The sequence below is a fragment of the Sipha flava genome, unplaced genomic scaffold, assembly GCF_003268045.1.
Source record: "Sipha flava isolate LNK unplaced genomic scaffold, YSA_version1 232_pilon_pilon, whole genome shotgun sequence".
In the NCBI taxonomy this organism is placed as follows: Eukaryota; Metazoa; Arthropoda; class Insecta; order Hemiptera; family Aphididae; genus Sipha; species Sipha flava.
Window position 1 is genome coordinate 1,400,426 of NW_020272869.1, and position 20,776 is coordinate 1,421,201.

Here is a 20,776-nt window from a genome sequence, read left to right on the forward strand (position 1 = left end):
GTATAATTTTTGATATTTTTAAGGGTTTTCAAATATTCACAGAAGAAAAATGTACGAAATATTTTTTTTAACCAATATTTATTTTTATCAACATAATACTTGTTAAGATTTAACCACCAATTAAGTAAAATTAATAATTTATAATCATACATTTAATTATATCATATCATACGCATAAATTTACTTAGATTTAAAAGTATGGAAAATAGTTAATAAATTTCAGTTTCAACTATAGAAGTTTTTATTCCCTAGGTACCGATCATCTAATCAAAGTTATTTGTGAGTATTTTCAAATATGTTAATATTTATATTTTCTTGGTAATTCAGTAGATGAATTTATTCAAATTAAATATTAAAAATAATTGAATAAACTAATTAAAATTGTTACTCTAATTTACCCTTTACGCGCAATTTAATAAAATAAAACACCTGTAATAATATTTGTATTAATATTTGATATATTATGATGTCTTGTTGTTTACTTTTCATATTTACTTGTTTATAATTTAACTCGTCGTTTTCGTTTCCACATAATTTTTAATGTCTTAAACATTCTTTTATATCTTAACAGTTTACATTTCTACAAAACTCATACATTTATTAATTTATTTTTATAAATTAAACTTTATTTTATTTATATAATTATTAAAGACAATTTTTAAAGGACAATTGTATTCTAAGAAATTTGATAGTTATAAAAAAAAAACAATATTGATCACGTCACTGTTCACATTGGATAATGAGGCTATTTTTGAAAATTTTTAAAATAAAGCATCATACAAATGGTGTTTTATTTAAAGCATACCACATAAAATCGAACAATGAGTTTACTGTATCAACATTTTTAGAAAAAATAAGCGCATAAAATGTTAAAATTGTGATTAAAAATATTGAAAATTATTCACTGTATATTAGTTACAAGAAATCCAAAAGCCCTAAAAGAAAAAAATATATTCATACAGAAAATGTTGAAAGGGCATTTGCTACAGGAATTAATGGTGATTTTTTCAAATAAACTTATTAGACTTGAATTTTCGCGTTTCTTTTTTTAATTTAAATTGTATTTTTAGTATCAAATATATTATTATGTAATAGTTAACTAAACGTTGATTAATAATTAATAATAGTTCGTTTCATAATTAAATTTATACAAAATAATCACTACCTATTAATCGTTATCAATACATTGTTATAAAATAATAATTATAATACTATCGACTAAGTACATGTGTTCATATATGTACATATCATAATAATATAGTATTTGTATTTTGTTTAAGTTTTTAGATATTATATTAGTGTTGTTATTTTAATTTAAACATAGCATGCTTGTCAAGAAGTAAAAAGATATTAAAGTTAGTTATTACATCTTCAAAAATCATAAAAGATTCATCTATAACTGAAGAAAATTTTAATGTAATTGGTATTGATAATTTAAGTAGTATAGATATAAATGATATTCATAAATTTGTTTTCTTAAATGATTTTAAAAATATGAATAATAATAATATTGTAGTAAATGATAATGTAAGGTGTACTATTAATAATAATATATTAATAGCAGATAGTATTTATTTTGAAAACATAATAATTTTTTTACCATCCAGTGCAGATGTATAGAATGTATTGCACAGAACAGCCTATCAAATAATATTATTGACTAAAGCCACAATGATAATTCACATATTAATAATATTATGATACATTCTTTACCTAATGAAGAAGATAGTGAAGAAATAGATCATCAAACTGTGAACGCATGTTCATGTGAACAAGTGAACGCAAAATCTGTGTTTATAAAAGGGCGCATACCACGACTAATATCACTTAGAATAATAAAAATATAATTCACGCATGTTTAAAAATTAAAATGATAAGCTTAATTAAATTATCAACATGTTTTCTATATGAAGGTAGGTTCGAAATCAACTGATTTCAACGACATCATTTTTAAAAACACTATTTTTTTTCCTCCTGAACAATTTAAATTATGTGGTATACGCCCTTCTAATAAAACACCATCGATATGATAGTTTGTTGCTTCTAAATCTCACCACTTTAAATTATAATTAATGATTAAGATCTGAAAACTCAATACTGTCATTATTAATCAACATCAAAATTATAATTACTTTACAATTTATTTTTAATATATTACTGTAATTTGGACCTCACCGGTGTTTAATTATATAAAATTAACAATGAACGTATAGTCTGGGGGACGAGCTTATTTATCGTTAGCCGATAGGAATTAAATTAGAAAGTTGTAGAAGGGCTTTAAATGGCTACATGCGTAAGAGAAATGTTCGATGTTATGCCAAAGGCCATAATACAATGATTTATATTAATCTCATAACAGTAATAGGTATACAGGTCACCTACAAAAAAAATGTATTTTAAATTTAGCCCTCAGTATTTTAACCGTTTATCATGTATGTAGGCTATAATTAATTGTCAACTTACGATTTTCACGCATTTTCTTTTGTTTTGATTATACCTCTGTAGTCTACTATGTTAATTTTATATGACTAAATTATTCTTTATAAGTTATTTTACTAAATGTTTACCATTACTATATCTACTTTACGTTCATTATGCTCAGACAATTACTATTTTATTAGTTCATAGATTATTTGTTATTCTCTTTACACCTAAACTGTCTAAATACAATTATAGCTATGATATGAATTTCTGTCAATTGTTGTAGCAACCGAAATATGTGACTACATTATTATTCCAAATCAATTTCATACATTTTATTGACCGCTGTAGTTCGCCCAATGCGGTTGACAAGAAGCTCAGGAGTCACGGTATTATCTACTGATTAGGACAATCGTCTTAATTTAAAATACAATTTTAACCGCTAAAAATGTTTAACTTCTTTGTGTTTCTCTTTATTATCACTAACAGCATTTCGCCTGCAAATGCTTTGATAAAATCTGTGGATAAAATGCTTTGAAAAAAAATTTGAGGTTATGTTGATAAAATTGATATTGCTATTCAATGTGCAATACGGGTAGTATAAATTATATATGTACATATCTATTTTTTCCATAGAATTCAGAATAGAAACAAATACATGCTTCATCACATTGCCATCACTGTGTTAACTTGAGTTCAAACATTTTGCATTTACTACTCGAGAAGCATTCTTTTTTTATCGTTTTTGTTATTAACTTCGGTATTGTTTTTTGGAATTAATTGTCATCATGAATACATTAATTAGATGCTTAGGACATTCTTTAAAAATGTCCAACATGGCCATTAATAACTTCACTAGGAATATGTCAATATCACCCATTAGCCAATCGCTATTGCTTACAACTCGAAAGATACAGACATGTAAACCTTTCAATGTTCGGCTTGCACATTCTTCAGGTCAGTATTTTCATTAGATATTACAGATACAATACTGTTAAAGTGCACTTCCTGGATAATATAAGCATTAACAATTTTACATTATCACATTTTTTTAGTTGAAAAAGAACTTCAACAGTTTTTAGACAACGAAATAAAAACTGAAGAACAAACATCAGACAAGACTTATCTACCTAAAACATTTGAAGGATTTAAAGTAAACGCTGATGGAGCAGAAATTGAATTGATCAAGGAATCCTCTGATGAAACGTAATATATTTATAAATAAAAATATGTAAATTAAAATATATAACAAAAAAAATATACATATAAACAAAATTAATAATTTTATAATTTACATATGTAACTTATGATTTTAAATTTAAGCTAAAAGTAAAACAAACATCATATAAATAACAATCAAAAAATTATAATTTTCTATTTTATTTATTTACAAAATATAACTGGATATTAACATATTTTAACGTTCAACACTAATTACTAATATTTTTCACTTCATATTTTTTTTATGGTAAATTCAGTAATTTTTTACAAAATTGAAATAGGTATAAATGGTAGTAAACCAATTAATATAATTATTACAATCCTACATACACATTTATATTATAGATGCACATGTCTTTTATATTAGTAGTACATATAATACACTCTTGATTATCTGTGGAATTAGATGCTGTGAAAAAGGGTTTTTTTGTCCAGTGTAGACAACCGAAAAAAATTGAAAATTAATAAAAATATATATTTTTTATTTATTTTTTTTATTAATTTAAATAATTTACAATCTATACAGTAATTAGTACAATAAGAAAATGTTATGGTAAATAATGGTTAGTGATAGGAGATTAACATATATGAGCAGGCACGCAGCAGTACCATCTGACCAGAAACATTTTAAGTATTATGATATTTTTGTTTAATTTTAGTTTTTATTTTAATAGTTCTGTAGGCCATTGTTTTTTGAGTTCTCTATCTACATAACCAGGAAGTGAGGTGGAAGATATTTATTTTATTAATAAGTTACTGTGAGAATTTAAGTTTGTGTAAAATTTGGGGTAATATGATTTTGCTAATTCATTGAGTGTAGGAATTTTTAAATCTTTGTGAAAGTTATTGTTTGAAGTACCAGGGAGAATAGGTTATTATAGATAAATTGAAACGCCTGAAGCGTTTTAGTATTTGATGGCTTTGCATTTCCCCATAACTGAATTCCGTTTGTCCAAAATAATCCAATTATTGTTTTATGTACTTATGATAACTTTGTTGGATAGGGAAAGTTTTGATTTTAAGAGTGGTCTGAGGATATGCATTTAACATTTAATTATTTTATTATTATTATAACTACATTATTATCATTTATTTTTAAATAAAAAAATTTTATATTTGGTTTTTCTTGCTCAAACTCCTCTTTTTTGTGTTTAAAGTTTTTAAATAATGTTTTGCTACAAAGTCTTTTAATTACAATATTTTCCTCTATATACTAAATAAATCTGTAAATATATTCCAAAGCTGTCTTGGCTTACTCACTTTTGTAATTTATCTACTTCTGTTTCCTACAAGATGTTCTGATAATTATTTTTTCATCAATCAGATGTTTAAATTCTGGGTCGTTAGTATTACAATTTATCTACTTAACTATATTATTTTTGTTAATATTTTCATATGTGTACATGATTTGTAATTCTAAAATTAATACTGCTTCATAGAAAGCCACATATAATTGAGAGCTTACTATATTTATGTTTGTACATTCCTTATGAATACTAGTTTTACTTCAATTATATATACCAATGTTTTTGGCCGTCTTTGAGTAATTGTCCATTCATAAGCATTCATAAGCATTATGTCACATAACTACAGTATAGCACTTTGATACAACTAATATTTTTTTTTAATTTTTTTTTTTAAGAATTGCTATCAAATTCAACATTAACCATTCAGTATCTGAAGAAGAAACTGAAGGTGCAGAAAAAGTTGCATTAAGATCTAAACCAGATTTTGAAGTAGATATCACTCGAGGCAATACTATTCTTGGTTTTAACTGTTCATATGCTAGCAATTTTGACAATGCAGAATTAGAAGAAGCAGATGGTACCATTAAATATAATTATAATTTGTATGTTTTGAAAACTTCATTGTTTTTAATTTTATAGAAGATGTATTTCATATTGATGAGGTAACTATTTACGAAGACAAATACTCGGACAATAAATATGCCCTGGCTGGAGATACATTAGATAGTGTAAGTCCAATATATATATATTTATTTTACCATAAATTTGCTCTGCCCTTTTAATGTAAGTTCTAAATAAGTTATAATGTTTTAAAATAAAATGTAAATTAAAATTACATTAAAATGTAAATAAGATGTATATTAGACCCTAGATTGGTAAGTTATCTAATGTTATAATAATATATATAATGTAACTTTAATAGAAAGTTAAGTTCAATATTTATCGATTAACCATAAATATATTTTATTATTTCTGTTACTGATATTTCAATCTACAATCTAGTTCTTCCCTCTCCATCGCGCCTTCATAGATCATAAGTTTTTTTTTTATTAAACTTTAAAATTGTTGGATTAAACAATATACTATATAGATGTTATATATAAAGAAAAAGATTAAAATATAGTTAGTTACATTTATATAGGTTTAAAAACATTCATTATCAATAATCATTAATATTATTTTTGGTTATTTGTTATTTTTTCGAAATGTGATTAAAAAAAAAACAGCTACTAAGTTTTAACAATTCCTTTTCTGTTTTATTTTGTTTGATATTTTTAGCACTATTGTAGTAAAGTTTTGTTTTTAGTAAATTAAATTTTTCGATTTGAAAAAGAACTATAGTCAATATAATATAGTTTTAAAAATATTTAATTTTAAATATCTTTGTAGAATAATAATCTATGATTAATTTTACTTACTAGTAAAATAATTATGTACACTTCTAAACATAAAAGTGTACTTAAAATACATATTAAAATTAAAAAGTACTCAGCCTATTACTTTACAATAACATATACTTTACAGATATTAATATTATCAATATTTTATATATTTCAGGACCTCTACGATTTATTGATCACATTCCTTGCAGAAAAAGGTATATCCAACACATTTGTTGAAAATCTTTCAGATTTCAGTACGCAGTATGAACAAAAAGTATATATAAAATTTTTAAGCGACTTAAGAAAATTTTTTTAAGATAAATTATTTTCACACTATTATTTAAACATTAATTTTATGTATTATTTTAGTCTCATGTAATTGAAAATATATTTAAAAACTCCAATAATTTATTTTAAAACAATATAACCTATTATTCCTAATTTTCATACTTTTCCTTATTAAATTTCCCATTGATTTATTAACCCATACTTGTTGACAAACTTCAGAATAATTTAAATTTTTATTATATACATCAAAATGTCTTAATAGTATATAATAATTGAGTGGCAATAATATGTAAACATTTACATATTTAGAAAAAAACAAAATAAATTTTTAGTACAATAATAATAATAATAACAGATTATAAATAAAATAAAAATAGTACTTTACAATATTTAATGCATTAGAAATTAGATTAGTTTTAATATGCAATACTTAAAATTATTATGATTTTTAAAAAGGTTAATATTAATTTTTAAATGATAACACAAGATAATTGTGCTTAAACTTATTTAGTTTTTAAACTAATTGATTTATACAATTTAGATTTATTTATATTTACATTTTTATTTGTATATACAAGTCACAGTTAACATCTTTTAAATAACTTATCAAAACCAAACATATTTAGTTCTTTATAAATAACATTAGGACTTTTATGGCCAAATAAATTTAATTATTCTGTTTAAAGTTATTTTTAGTGTTCTTAGATAAATTTAAGTGCATCCTCAGCTGTCAGTAACTGATTAAACAAATGAAATATATATTATTCTTGATTGTTTTTATCAATTATAGATTTTAAATTATAAAAAATTTAAAATCATTGTGAACAAACAATGCTTAATATTCTATATGTTTATTCCATTTTAATTTTCAGTCAATATACAGACCTTATTATTTTATTATATAATAAACATTTTCAATACAAAGACATGAGTAATTAAAATTATTTTTTGCTAGTGAGTGATCACAAATTTTAAGTTGTCTTGAATATCATTATTTATTTATTTATTAATAACAATATGCTTTGTTTTATTTAAATTTAATTAAATTAATTTTTAAGCAAACCTTGATGTAACTGTGTTAAAAATATTGTTTGCTTTAGTATATAGATTTTCTATATTTTTATCGTGGATAAGAATGACTGTCATCAGTAAAGCACATTATTTCTGTTTCAATATTAATAATGAGTAAACCATTTATATATAAGGTAAATAATACCAGACCCAGAACTGTTCCCATGGAACACCATGCTTAACTCATAAAGGTTGACTTGGTCTATTGTTAATTTTAACTATTTGGTTTATTTATTTTATTTAATTATTAAATAAAATAATGGTAAATATCAAATATCTATCACTTAGATTTGAGGTAATGAAATTATTTGCAGTGCCTCAAATGCCAGCATAATTTAATTTTTTAATTATAATTGATGGTCACACAATCATGTCTTCTTAATATTTAAAAATATACCTATTACCTTATTATTTTACTTTATATATTTACTATGAAAAAAGTTAGCATCACTTAAAATACCCGACAAGATACAAAATACGAATTGTGGAATGAAATTTTAATTAAAACAAATAATTCTAGTAAGTTAATGATATACAATCCTTTTTATTACGAAATAATGAATAACTAATTTATCTCATACATGTGAGTATTTGATGTATTCAACATACTTATAATATTAATATTCAATCAACAGATATAAGTTAAAGGTGAATAAAGTTAATTTTCAGGTTTTTTTATAAGAACATAAAGAAACTCAACTGTAATGACAGTCACGTCGCTTAGCGTAGTTGTTGACAGTTGCTTTTGATGAAAACATAGCTTAATTCTTAAGGCTGATCGCACACCAAAATTAGCAAAACTGCGTTAGACATTGTTAATCAGTCTAACACAGTTTTGTTAAACATAGAACGTAGGAAATTACATTGCTGAAAATTGAAATCACATGCTGATAAGCAGGGCTCGGAACTTTATGCGCTAAAAAAACATGAAATATGTGCATACGTATGCACTAAAAAACACCAAAATATGCGGTATAATATGCATTTATTATTTTATAAAATATGTGTTTAAAAGCATAATTAATAATTATAGAAACAAAAAATTTTTTTTTTATTTGTATTTTTCTTTTGATAATGAAGCTGTTCTACACTGGATCTATTCCCAGAGTCCTAAATTTAAAAAAAATAGAATTTATCAAATACAGCGATTATTAAATCATGTTAGGTATTCATTGTTATATTTACCTAAATTACACTGAATGATAAGATACTTTTTTATGTTTTCAAGTTTAAATGATCGTCTGTTTTGGCTCAGGTTTTTGTAAACAGAAAATGATCTTTCGACATCCACTGACGTCATTGGTGCGTACTTGTAGAAAATAAGGTCATTTGTTGACAGATCTTCGGGAAGACCATCCATGGTGGAGATAGATCTACTAAGTATTGACGAGATTTGTTTTAATGTTTTTAATCCGATATTTTTAGACAAAACACTTTCCATTTTTTCATAGACTTTTTTCCCTGGTTCACCTTGAACGGATTTTAATTGTGTTTGAACATTGTCCACGATACTCAACGATTCAGCTAAAGGCATGTTTTTTGTCTGCAGTTTCAAAATTGATTCAAAAAGAGCTTTAAAATTTGAAGTAATATACACCAAATTATTTTGAACGTGTTCTTTTACCAAATTTTTTTTTGAAACTTTAATACTTAAAGCATCATTGGAGTTCAACATATTTACAACATCACGAATTTTTTCGTAATATTTACAATAATAAAGTACAGCATTGATCCAGGTACCCCATCAGGTTATAATTGGTTCCGGAGGTAAAGGGATATCAGGAGCGTAATTTTTTAAAATTTGTATGCGTGATGGTGCTTTTTTAAACATTTTTTTTACATTAGCTACAATTTTATCAACAGTACCAAATTGATTTCGTACTTCCTTCGAAACTCTATGGAGGCCATGAGCAGCACAAGTCACATGTACCATTTTAGAGTAGAGTGCATTCAGAGATTTTCCACACTTTATCATATACGGCGCAGCGTCGGACAAAAATAATAAAACGTTGTCGTGTCTTATCCCATCAGGCCATAAAATGCTTAAAGATTTGTCAAAAAGTTTAGAAACTGTAGAGTGATTGGTCTTTTCTAGTGCTTCAGTATTCAGTAAAAAAATTGGACCAGCAGTATCCTCTTCTAAAGTCCCTATTATTACATTAGCTATATATCGACCTTCTGCGTCTGTTGTTTCATCAAGTGACACCCAAATTTTTCGGTCGAAAACACGTTGCCTAATTTTTTCCATCATTTCGTTGTAGCAGTCGTCTAAATAGAATTTTTGAAGTACTGATTCTGTGGGGACATCTTTTCCAGAATAAACTTCCAAAAATGTCCGAAACTCTATATTTGATAGTTTATTTAGTGGTATATTAGCCGAGATCATAGCTTTGCATAAATCCAGGTTGAACTTCGATTTTTTAGACGGTAAATCATTGGTTAATAGTTGTTGGCACTTGGTCTCTTGTTGATTTTCTTTACGTTTAACAGAACACAAATGTTTTTCTGTTTTCAAGTGCTGTATTACGCTGGATCTTCTATCCAAATCGACTTTCGTTTCGCAATATTTGCAAAATAATACCCTAGTGTCAATACTAAAAACATTTTTACTGAACTCAGACACGAAAGTATTTAAACGACTACTTAAATTTTTTTTTTTTTTTTAGGCATTTTAATTTTTGTTTAACAAATATTAAAATCAGAATATTACGTGGCACATAAACGGTAATCGAGCACGGTAAGCAAACAATACGAACTACGAACACACTAATTTATTTAAGTAACAGACCACCGTTATCGAATATGTTTTCGACACACGATCAAACACATACTAACACACACCACGAATATACAACGATTTTATCGATTTTATCTAACGAGCGACTTCAATATAAATAAAACCAGGGCGGTAATTACGGTAAGAGTAACGACCCAATTCTTATTTCTTAGTAAAAACACTATAAACCATGCGGGCGAGCATGATTGATAGCATAGCAAATTTAGAATAGGAAACAGTGTGCGGCGGCTATTTATTTTTAAATTATTTAATTTACAATATTCAATTATCAAAAAATTGTTAGTTGTTGATTTCTTATAAATTTTTACCATAAAATGCATTTATATATTCAAAATCTTTAAATATGCATAATCATATAAATTTGGTAAAATATGCAAAAATATGCAACATCAACTTTTGTATTTCAACTGTATGGTTCATGAAACGAATTTGTATCGAATCAGATTTGAAATATGCAGCTTCCTAAGAAAGATGCAAATGCATAAAGTTCCGAGCCCTGCTGATAAGACATAGTCCAAACAAAACTTTTTTGCTTTAGAACACAATTAGTCATGACTTATACTGTCTGAGTTTCCAAATTTTTCGTTAAGCCGGTCCCATACTACTCGAAAGTATACACGATTAACTCACAATTAAATTAATCGTTGACACTCGTGAGTAACGTGGGACTAGAGGTTTGCTATAATTATACACTTGCGATGTCATTCGTAGTTGATCGCCCAGAAAGCGGTAAATTGTCCCGAGTCAAAGTGAGCCGAAACGCACTCGTAAATAATCGAGGTAATTCCCACACTCCTCGGGAATGACTGAGAATGATCAAAAATAATTCAGATAACAAACAGACATAATTAATAATATTATTCAGTGTTGTGACGTCGGTTATAAGTCATATATATATCTCAATTATAGTACTCATTAACTGGAATAGCTTTTCTCCGAGTGGTGTTTTTTTTTCATTATACGAGGAACGATTTTATATGAAATGATACCAAAATATTTTGCTGACATTCTGCAAAAAATTTTCAAAAGAACCATATAGTACGTTAATTAAGTCCTCCAACATGTGAGAAGCATTATAGCTGCAAATAAAAAATAAAAATATTTACTACATTTATTTCATACTAGTTGTGAATAAAAATGATTGAATTATTAAAATTAAAGTGTATACTTTACCTGGATCTACTTATATTTATTGATAACATCCACCATCTTCTTTTACGTTTATTTTTTTTTTTTGAACTTCAAGTATGCACCACAAATAATTACATACGCAGCGCTCATCATAACCTTCAGTATCCATCTTAACTGACGTCTCAACACTGGTCTGAATACTTTTTGACAAAAGACTAGAGACGATTTTTGAAAAATAACATTCGTAATCACGTAACTCGGTTGTCGCTAAACTTTGTGAATACTCGTAGTAGCTTGTACTCGGCTCTACTTCCAATTAGTGTGGGAAATCACTTCGAAGGTCGTGCAATCAATCGGAATAGTCACTCATCTCTACACTTGTGATTACTTGGGAGTGGTGTGGGACCGGCTTTAGTCACAACTGGACAAGAAAGAATTATTTGTGTGTATTTTATATTTCGTTTATATTTTTAATATACTTATCACATAATGACTTGTGATGGGGAATTATTAGTAAGTTTAGTGGAAATAAAACCATCCATTTATGATTTTGTAGAAAAGGACTATAGCAATAGAATTGTGCAATAGTATTAGCAAAGAAATTAATGTTGATGGTAATTTTAATATATGATACTTGTATAAATTAATATATATAGTTAATATTGTATATTAAGCACTCAGTGCTCGAAATGGGGGGGGGGGGATACGGAGGGATGGAATCTCTCTATTTTTTTTGTATTTACAGTTTTCATCCCTCTACTTATTTTGTCTAAAATAACGCATTCCTTCTAAGACTTGTATTTTAAAATGATATACTTATCATTTTTATATTTATATATAAGACAATTTTTTCTTCAGTGAAAATAATTGTTTTTAACATTCAGGCCCGGGTGCCCGGCTTATCGTGTTGTTTAGTATAAGCCGTTTCGCAATTTGTATTATACGCATATTTATAGCCACTGACTAAGATAATATACTTTATGTGAAATATAAAAAAAAATAAAAATATTATAGGTTCACAAGGTGTGAAGAATATTATGATGATATCAGGAAATCTGAATAATAAGGCATCCCACCACTTATCTTGAGCCATTTCGACCACTGTGTGCACTTTATAAAAAACAAATTGTATTTGGTTGACTAACACATCACAGTTTTGCTCTTTTGGTATACGATCGGCCCAACTCTTAGCCGAACAACTGGACGGCGACAAAAACTTGTCTGTTCTTGCGCATTCCCACCATTTTCAGTGCGTTCACACATCGGTAGCCGCGTGATGAAGAGATGATATTAGAGTTCGAGACGGCAGAACGAACGTGCAATAAAGTAGTGGGAATGTGCGAACGAGTTGCGTTCTCTCGGTGAACAAAGTATGATCAGTATATGTGTACCTGAATTGCCTACACAAAGCGCCGTCTAAATCGTGCTATCTCAAATAATATAATAGTTATTAATTAATAAATCATTTAGAAACCGGATTTATTTGCGCTTACAATCATAAAAATAAGATGTTCTTATGCATTACAATTCCATCAAAATAATCTTTTAGATGTATTAATATTCTTTTTTAGTAAAATATGATTTTTCATAAAAATATATTAAATAATGAATAAACAAATAAATTAAGAGTTTATAAAAATTATAATATAATTAAATTAATCCTAACCTTTAAAAAAATATTCGAACAGTCATATTTCATCTATACTATGGTGATATACTGGTTTATATTTATTTTTATATTTTACTTATGTGATTATGTAGCACATAGTCACATATAATACCTAAAATTCAGATTTATTTAAAAATAATATAAACAACAAGTTTTAAATAATAAAATAAAAATTAAATGCATATAACTCTCAAAAAATAGTATCTATTAGTACACTTACAAGTGTAAGCTTAAACATGTATCCATATTGGAGCATTTATAATACACTATGATATTACGATAATATCGTACAGTCACAAGTTACACATGAAGAGCGCCCTTTATCTACGACCGTTCTACGTGTACAACAGGCTAGTATTTTAGTATAAGGCACGAATTAAGATCTATCTAAATTCGTGGTATATGGTTTACGGATATCAGTGAATTTTTTTTGATATCTCATCTATAACCACATAATAATTTATTTTTTTTACCAATGTTATGTTCTTATCAATATTACATTGCACATTTTGTCTTGAAAATAAAAGAGAGTAATGGAGATTAAAAACATTTTTGTATTTTGTATAAACCATTACATTTTTTAAAAAATGTTCAAATCAAACCTCAATATGGTAATATATTCCTAAAATATATTATTTTGCACAACATATTCTTTATCCTTGAAATATGTTTTTTTTATGCTCTAAAACTTTTCGTATATATTGATAGGAAAATAAATTGTCGAAAACCCTTATTCAATAGGAATTGCATACTCTCAGTAAAAATATGTAAAAACATAAAAATTTGATCTCTAATCATAATACTATTTTAATTACATGGCTTTAATATCAGAAAATAAAAATAAAGATGATTATCAGTTTTTTTTTTTATTATTATTATAATACAAACAATAATGTGTAATATTATACATTCACACCTTAAATTAATTCTTTACTGGAGTTCCTATAATCTATTTATCGATTTCCATTTTATCAAATGAACATATATCACACCTTAAGACATTAATTATACTTCGTCATCGCTCGAGCCAACTGCCAATTGCAGAGAAATTCATCATTTTATAATTTTTTCAATAAAAAAATACACACCTTCTGAACAAATATAATGTGCCAATTTCAGTAATGAATTGTTGGTTTTTTTTTTTATAAAATCATAATAGTTAATCTAATATTCGATTAATAACATTGAAAATATTTTGAAATATTTATTTAAATGTATAGAAAAAAATTAACATACCAGGAACTGTCATTAGTACAACCATCTGAAATCACACACGGTATCTAGGGGCCTATTCAGAAGCTCCCAAAAAAAAAAATCCATATACGAACGATTCACACGATTTGTTTCCGAGTACGAATAAAAAATGCTATTCACAAAATTTGTATATTCGTTTACGAATCCACGTTCCCTATATTATCCATCCGTATGGGAATGATATTCACATGACAAACAGTGGTAACATTGCAAACTATTGGTTTTCCCACAAAAATATCATGGAAAACAATTTGAAATATATAAATAACAAAGATATCATTATGATATTTGAATTATATTATTATTTATATTATAGTGAAGAATCGATAAACAAAAATCAGAAATGTAGTCGTGTACGTTATGGCTTTTCGTATGCGTACTGTGGGTGAAACGAACTAGGAGAAAATCGAAATTTATTTTACAAACGGAAACTCATCCGAAGGAGTCATTTGAATACTTTCACATAATTATACCCGTACACGGAAAAGTTTTTAGAACACGATTTTTTAAGATCATGTGAAAATTCATGTGGAAATGAAAATTTACGTGTACGGATCCTATCCGTATGAGTGTCTGAATAGGCCCCAATAGTCTTGTTAAACGTCGACTATTTAATGGCATTTAGTTTATACATTAATTACTTAATACCTACTCGTGTGGATTTTCCAGAAATCCAAGAGAAATTTAAATATTTCTTTTCATTCTATTATTAACCAAGCTACTATTTAGATTGACCAGCATCTGATATGATAATGCGATAATCATCATCAATAAAAAATAAAAATATATGTAGATACCGGCAGTGAAAAACATCATATTACTTTTACATTAGAATTATAACATTATTTTTCTATAAAATTTTGACAAACATCATTTTACCATTTTAACAAAATATGTATGTATGTATGGTATACTCATATGGAACACAACCCTCATAGAGTATACATAAAAGCTTAAAGTTTATCTACCTCAACAGGGTGTAAACAAACATATGATGAACATCAAAACATAGAAGTTGACAGTAGTGTAATTAATCGTTACAGATATATAAATTAACACGCGCAATGTAAAATCGTGTGTAGCGTACAACACGATTCGTCACCATTCCAAGCACGTCGGCACGCATACAAACACGATATGGACCATAAATTAAACGTTCCAAGGTAAACAAAATGAGTCGACTGTGCGTGTTACAGCTGATTCAAAAACAATATATTCTATATATATACATATATATATACTCGTATATTTTTTAACGATAGATATTTTTTAAAACCACAGTAGGATAGCTATCGCAAATTAATACGTAAATTATATAATTATATTGTTCTGCTGCGAATACTAGTCTTTAATTGCCAATCGCCTTGGAACGAGCTCTGTATGTTTATACCTTTAAACATGTATTGCCGGTTGTACGTTAATATAGTGATATGTGTAAGTATAATGTAGGTATACACTTATATGCAAATATAAATATATATTACGTATGCTAATAAATAAATTCAAGATTAAAGATGACTAGGCATGGGAGATTAGTTCATTTGTTTTTATAGTTCTCTCTCTGTATATATATATATATATATATACATACTGCCTAGTCGATAATTATTATCGATGAGTTTCTTTTTACACAATTTGGAATGGGTTGTACCAACATTAACGAAGTGACCGTTGCATATAATATGGATTACTATGTTTATGGTCAATGCGTGTGTGGTATAACCAGTAACATATTTGGGATAATTATTCAAGGGGAAGGGGCAGAATCTGTACATTTGATTTTGACATATTAATGCCAAAACGTTGTCTACTCTAAAAACATAAAATATTTTAATCAAAACGAAACTCAAACCAAACGCGAATTCAGAGTAATTATTTGGGGGGGGGCATTTTATATTGTGGACATAATATAATATATAAAATTCAATGATTCTATAATATTATAAGTATTACCGTTTACCATCAATATTTCTTAACACTGTAAAGGAATAAACTTTCAACTAAAGTTTAAAAAAAAATAGGTATATACATTGAAAAGAAAACTTTATATTTAAGAACAATAAAAAAAATATTAAATATAAATTAAAAATTATAGAAAGAAATCTAATTTTCTTTTGGTTTTTGAAAACATGTCAATACATAGTTGCTATGGAAAAAATATAATTTTTATCATTGCTTGACATATAATATTTTTTTTCGTGACATTTGGGGGGGATATCGCTCCCATGACCCCCTTGTATCCGCGCCTGACTCAAACAATTGAATCAACTATAAACTACAAAGTATAATAAAAATAAACTATTAACACAGAATATTGATTATAACTATAGATAGGTACCTAATAGATTTTTCTATATTATCTATAGCCAAGGCCTTATCTAGAAATTTTTTTCGGGAGGAGTCCAAAACATGTATATTGTAATTTTATTGAATTTAGGTTTTAACTTTTAATATTTGGTTAAAAATAAAACAGAAAAAAATTTAATCTTCTTTTATTAAAATTAATACCATATTTTTATATATTATGTTATAAAACTAAAAGCAGCCAATGGTTAATTGTAGCTTAAGTCATTTTTGACTAAAAATATTTATATTGGTTTTAAAAAAAAAATTTTTTTTTTAAACATTCGTAAAATATCGAAGAAATTTTTGGGGGGGGGGGTCCAGACACCCTGGTTAGCGGCCTTGTCTAAAGCTACATACTTTCAGTTTTTGGTTCAAACTTGACTGAATGTATCGGGACGTTCAGTTAAGTCTTAACGTGATCTTAACTTATCATGATTGATTTTTCGATCACACGCACGTCAAATCGTCGGTAGTGAAGATTTCGATTGTAGTAGCTACACTTATTGACTGACAATACTAGTAGTGTGCAGGCATGAAAACAAGGATGCTAGGGGGCTGAAGTTCCTCCTACCTTAGGCACTTAAAATATTTCGAAGGTTACCTTAATCTTTAATTTATTAATTAAAGTACAGAGAAGCAATATTATACTTATATTATAAATTGATTATTGGAGTGATTTATAATCGTAATTATTTATATTGTTCTCAATAATTATAATCTAGAAGGATGAAAATAAAGGATTGGTTGAATTAATTTGCTAATAAACTGTGATATATTTTACAACTATTAAATATTTTGCACTCTTTCCTTGTTATAATATAATGTATGCAATACAAGGTAATTTTAAATATTAGGTAAATTAAATATTTTTATGATTATTTTATAATATGCATGTATGATTAATATTTTATTAAAATTAAAACCTAAACTTAATACCTATTATAAATAACTTATTTTTTCATTTCTATCCGTAGACTGGTAGTGTATAGTCAATCTCATACTCCAACTTAGTGTGTAGACCACTTATGATTATAAAAAATATAGAACACGGTATTGATGCTAGAAACAGTTTCTATTGTTATTACAAAATTGGGTATTGTATTTGATGGGAACGTATGATAGGAGAGTAATCTAAATAATGAAATTTGATTTATTACCATAGTTTTCGCGAAACAATAAAAAAAATCACTGGTTGTAACTCGCTAATTATCATTAATAAATATATTATATTCTACCGTTCATTGTAATATACTTACATATTTCATGTACATTATTGTTATTATTATATTGATACGTATTGTTTACATACATAAAACTAGATGAAATAACAATAATTGGTCAAAGGTTTTTATTCGCACAAGTTTTATTTTCTGTACTGTTGCACAGTTTGTTACAATTAATACTATTATTATGGATACTTGTATCATTAAACCACCAAAAAAAAAAATATATAGAAAATTATTAAATTCCTATAGTAAATTATAATTGGTAATTATGCACATAATATGTAATTAGCAAAAATATTTTTTTATAGAAAGAAAAGTTGTATACATCTTTTAGCAATTAAATAATTAGCGGATCACACATTCGTTGTAATTCGAGTGGCTGTATAGAAATTAGCTACATGCGTAGATATGTCGGCTAATAACACATGGTCGTTGTGCGTCAAACTTATTTTTATCATTCCGCGTATCACGTCGATCGGGATCAAAATTATTTTTTTCCAATTAATTTTTTTTTCGCCATGAAGAAGAGCTTAAGAAAATTAATTGTTTTTAAGTACATCATATGTGTCTATACCTATAACAAAATTAATATTTTTTTACCCGCCTATCATACAATTGATTTAGTGAATATTTTAAGAAATTTTTCACTCGGTGACAAAAAAAAATTTCATGCATTTAAACAAAATTAATAAAATCAACATTAACAATATAATGAACCTATAGAATAAAAAAAAATATCAATGTTTAATATACAAATCTTAGAAACTTTAATAATATGATTCAAACTTTTAATGCAAATTTAAACAGTGTTCGGAACGTTCAGTTAAAAATTGAACTCGTACACGTTCACGTTATGTGCATAAAAAAAAGAACTCGTTCACGTTCATGTTAATTTTTTTAAAGTGTACACGATCACGTACAAGTTTTTCAAAATCCATATATATGAATATGATGATGAAATAAATTTGAACGTCCCAAAAATCGTTTAAATTCATTAAAAATATAAACATTGTTCGTGTTCACGTTCAACCTGAAAAAGCGAGTGACGTTCGTGTGTCGTTTACAAAATATAAATGTGAACATGAGAATGTTATGTTTCAACTTCAAATCATCAAAGGAAACGATAAACAAGTTACAAAATCAAGCATAATGAAAACAATAATAAATACAATTTTAAAATAATTACAAACCTCTTAATTTTTAACAAAACAACGTTGCCGCCCAGTAATTAAATATATCGTTTTCTAGGCGACAAAAAATATTTACTAGGCGACATTTATGTCGCCCATTATATTAGTTAAAATATGCACTGAATTGATTAGTTCACAACCATATATGAACCTCATAAGCAGCCACTGACTTGTATCATGATCAGTGCCGTACTTAGCATAATCAGCGTCCAGTGCCAAAAATCATTTCTAGTGCTCTCACCCCTCTACCAAATATTTTTATACTTTCAAAAAGTCTACATAGCATTATTGGAGAGCCGGAGACAGATTCGTCAAATTTAACTTATGTTTCACATTAAACATTTTTGTCAACATGTACAATGTACAAACACTTCTAAAGATGATAATATGTAAACAGGGAGAGAGCCTTTAACATAATTAATATGTTGAATTTTCAGTAATATTACTTATATTATAAAAATGCGTTTAGTGGTGCACGCACACTTCTCGCACCCCCCTAGGCACGGCCCTGATCATAATTAAGATATAATGTCTTCAAATAATTAAATGCTTAAACTTTATATGAGTGGCATTAATATCTACTATTAATATACTATCTTCAAATATTAATTGAAACACTTCTATCTACTTAGACTTTCATAGTTTCATACACCAGAATTATCGCTTCAATAAATCTAAAAGTACAAAATATACTCTCATTATAATTTCTTTTTTTTTTTATTAAATGAACTACAGTCAAACATTTGGTTTTTAGTATTTCTTAATTTACTGGAATCAAAAAAAATACACAGAATATTATTTATGCAATATAACTCAGATAGTATAAAATAAATAGTGTCTCGTTACTTTAGTTTAATGAAAAATTATAAATATTTAGAAATAAACAATTTTTTAGTACATTATAGTACGTTATGTTCTACAAAAATAAAAACTATTTCTATTTATCATGAAGTGTATTACTTAATCTTTATTTTTAAGCTTATATACATGTAATCTTTATTTTTAAGCTTACGTGTATATTTAATTTCCTACATGAGTTGTATTCGTATGTTACAAAGTAAAATGTAAAAAATACCGTATGACACGTACGTTAAGTTTGAAGAAACTAATCTACATATATTTTATGAGATTACTGTAGATAATTTTTGACGATCATTTGTAAGTCATTTAAAACTGGTTTACATTTATCGATAGTGGCTTTGAAATTATTTGTATAAATTAGTAGTGTTAGAAAATTGTTCTAATTTATCATGTATGGACATATTTTGTTATAAATGTACACCTATTGTATATATTATATATATAATTAGTGTTCTCGAAAAAAAACTAATTTTATTGAAAAATAATAAACATCATAACTACAAACTTAATATATTCCTCGCTTTGTTCAGAATTTAAAATAGTAGGTACATAACAGTGGTTGTCAGTAACAACCTATATAGAACGTATATATACATATTTATAAAAACAAAAAGATAAATCTATAATCATCAAAATTTGAAATTTTAATATAGTAATTTAAATACGTTTACT

General features: G+C 26.4%; 2 protein-coding genes across 2 annotated transcripts; one reads left to right on the forward strand and one right to left on the reverse strand.

Moving 5' to 3' along the window:
- The first annotated feature begins 2,998 nt into the window (after positions 1-2,998).
- On the forward strand, positions 2,999-6,612 carry LOC112683674 (complement component 1 Q subcomponent-binding protein, mitochondrial). The gene is made up of 5 exons (XM_025554809.1): positions 2,999-3,378; positions 3,477-3,627; positions 5,285-5,466; positions 5,529-5,617; positions 6,447-6,612. The coding sequence occupies exons 1-5, from the start codon at positions 3,210-3,212 to the stop codon at positions 6,585-6,587; spliced, it is 732 nt and encodes a 243-aa protein (XP_025410594.1). The 5' UTR covers positions 2,999-3,209; the 3' UTR covers positions 6,588-6,612.
- Positions 6,613-8,729: 2,117 nt separating this feature from the next.
- On the reverse strand, positions 8,730-9,320 carry LOC112683676. Its single transcript, XM_025554810.1, has one exon. It carries the CDS (start codon positions 9,303-9,305, stop codon positions 8,787-8,789), a length of 519 nt encoding a protein of 172 aa, XP_025410595.1. The 5' UTR covers positions 9,306-9,320; the 3' UTR covers positions 8,730-8,786.
- Between the last annotated feature and the right edge of the window lie 11,456 nt (positions 9,321-20,776).

Bases quoted from the DNA above. Each gene is read 5' to 3' on its own strand.
- LOC112683674 (XM_025554809.1), top strand. From the start codon at position 3,210: ATGAATACATTAATTAGATGCTTAGGACATTCTTTAAAAATGTCCAAC. The intron at 3,379-3,476 runs GTCAGTATTTTC...ACATTTTTTTAG, and splicing joins TCGGCTTGCACATTCTTCAG to TTGAAAAAGAACTTCAACAG. The intron at 5,618-6,446 runs GTAAGTCCAATA...TATATATTTCAG, and splicing joins CTGGAGATACATTAGATAGT to GACCTCTACGATTTATTGAT.
- LOC112683676 (XM_025554810.1), bottom strand. From the start codon at position 9,305: ATGTTGAACTCCAATGATGCTTTAAGTATTAAAGTTTCAAAAAAAAAT.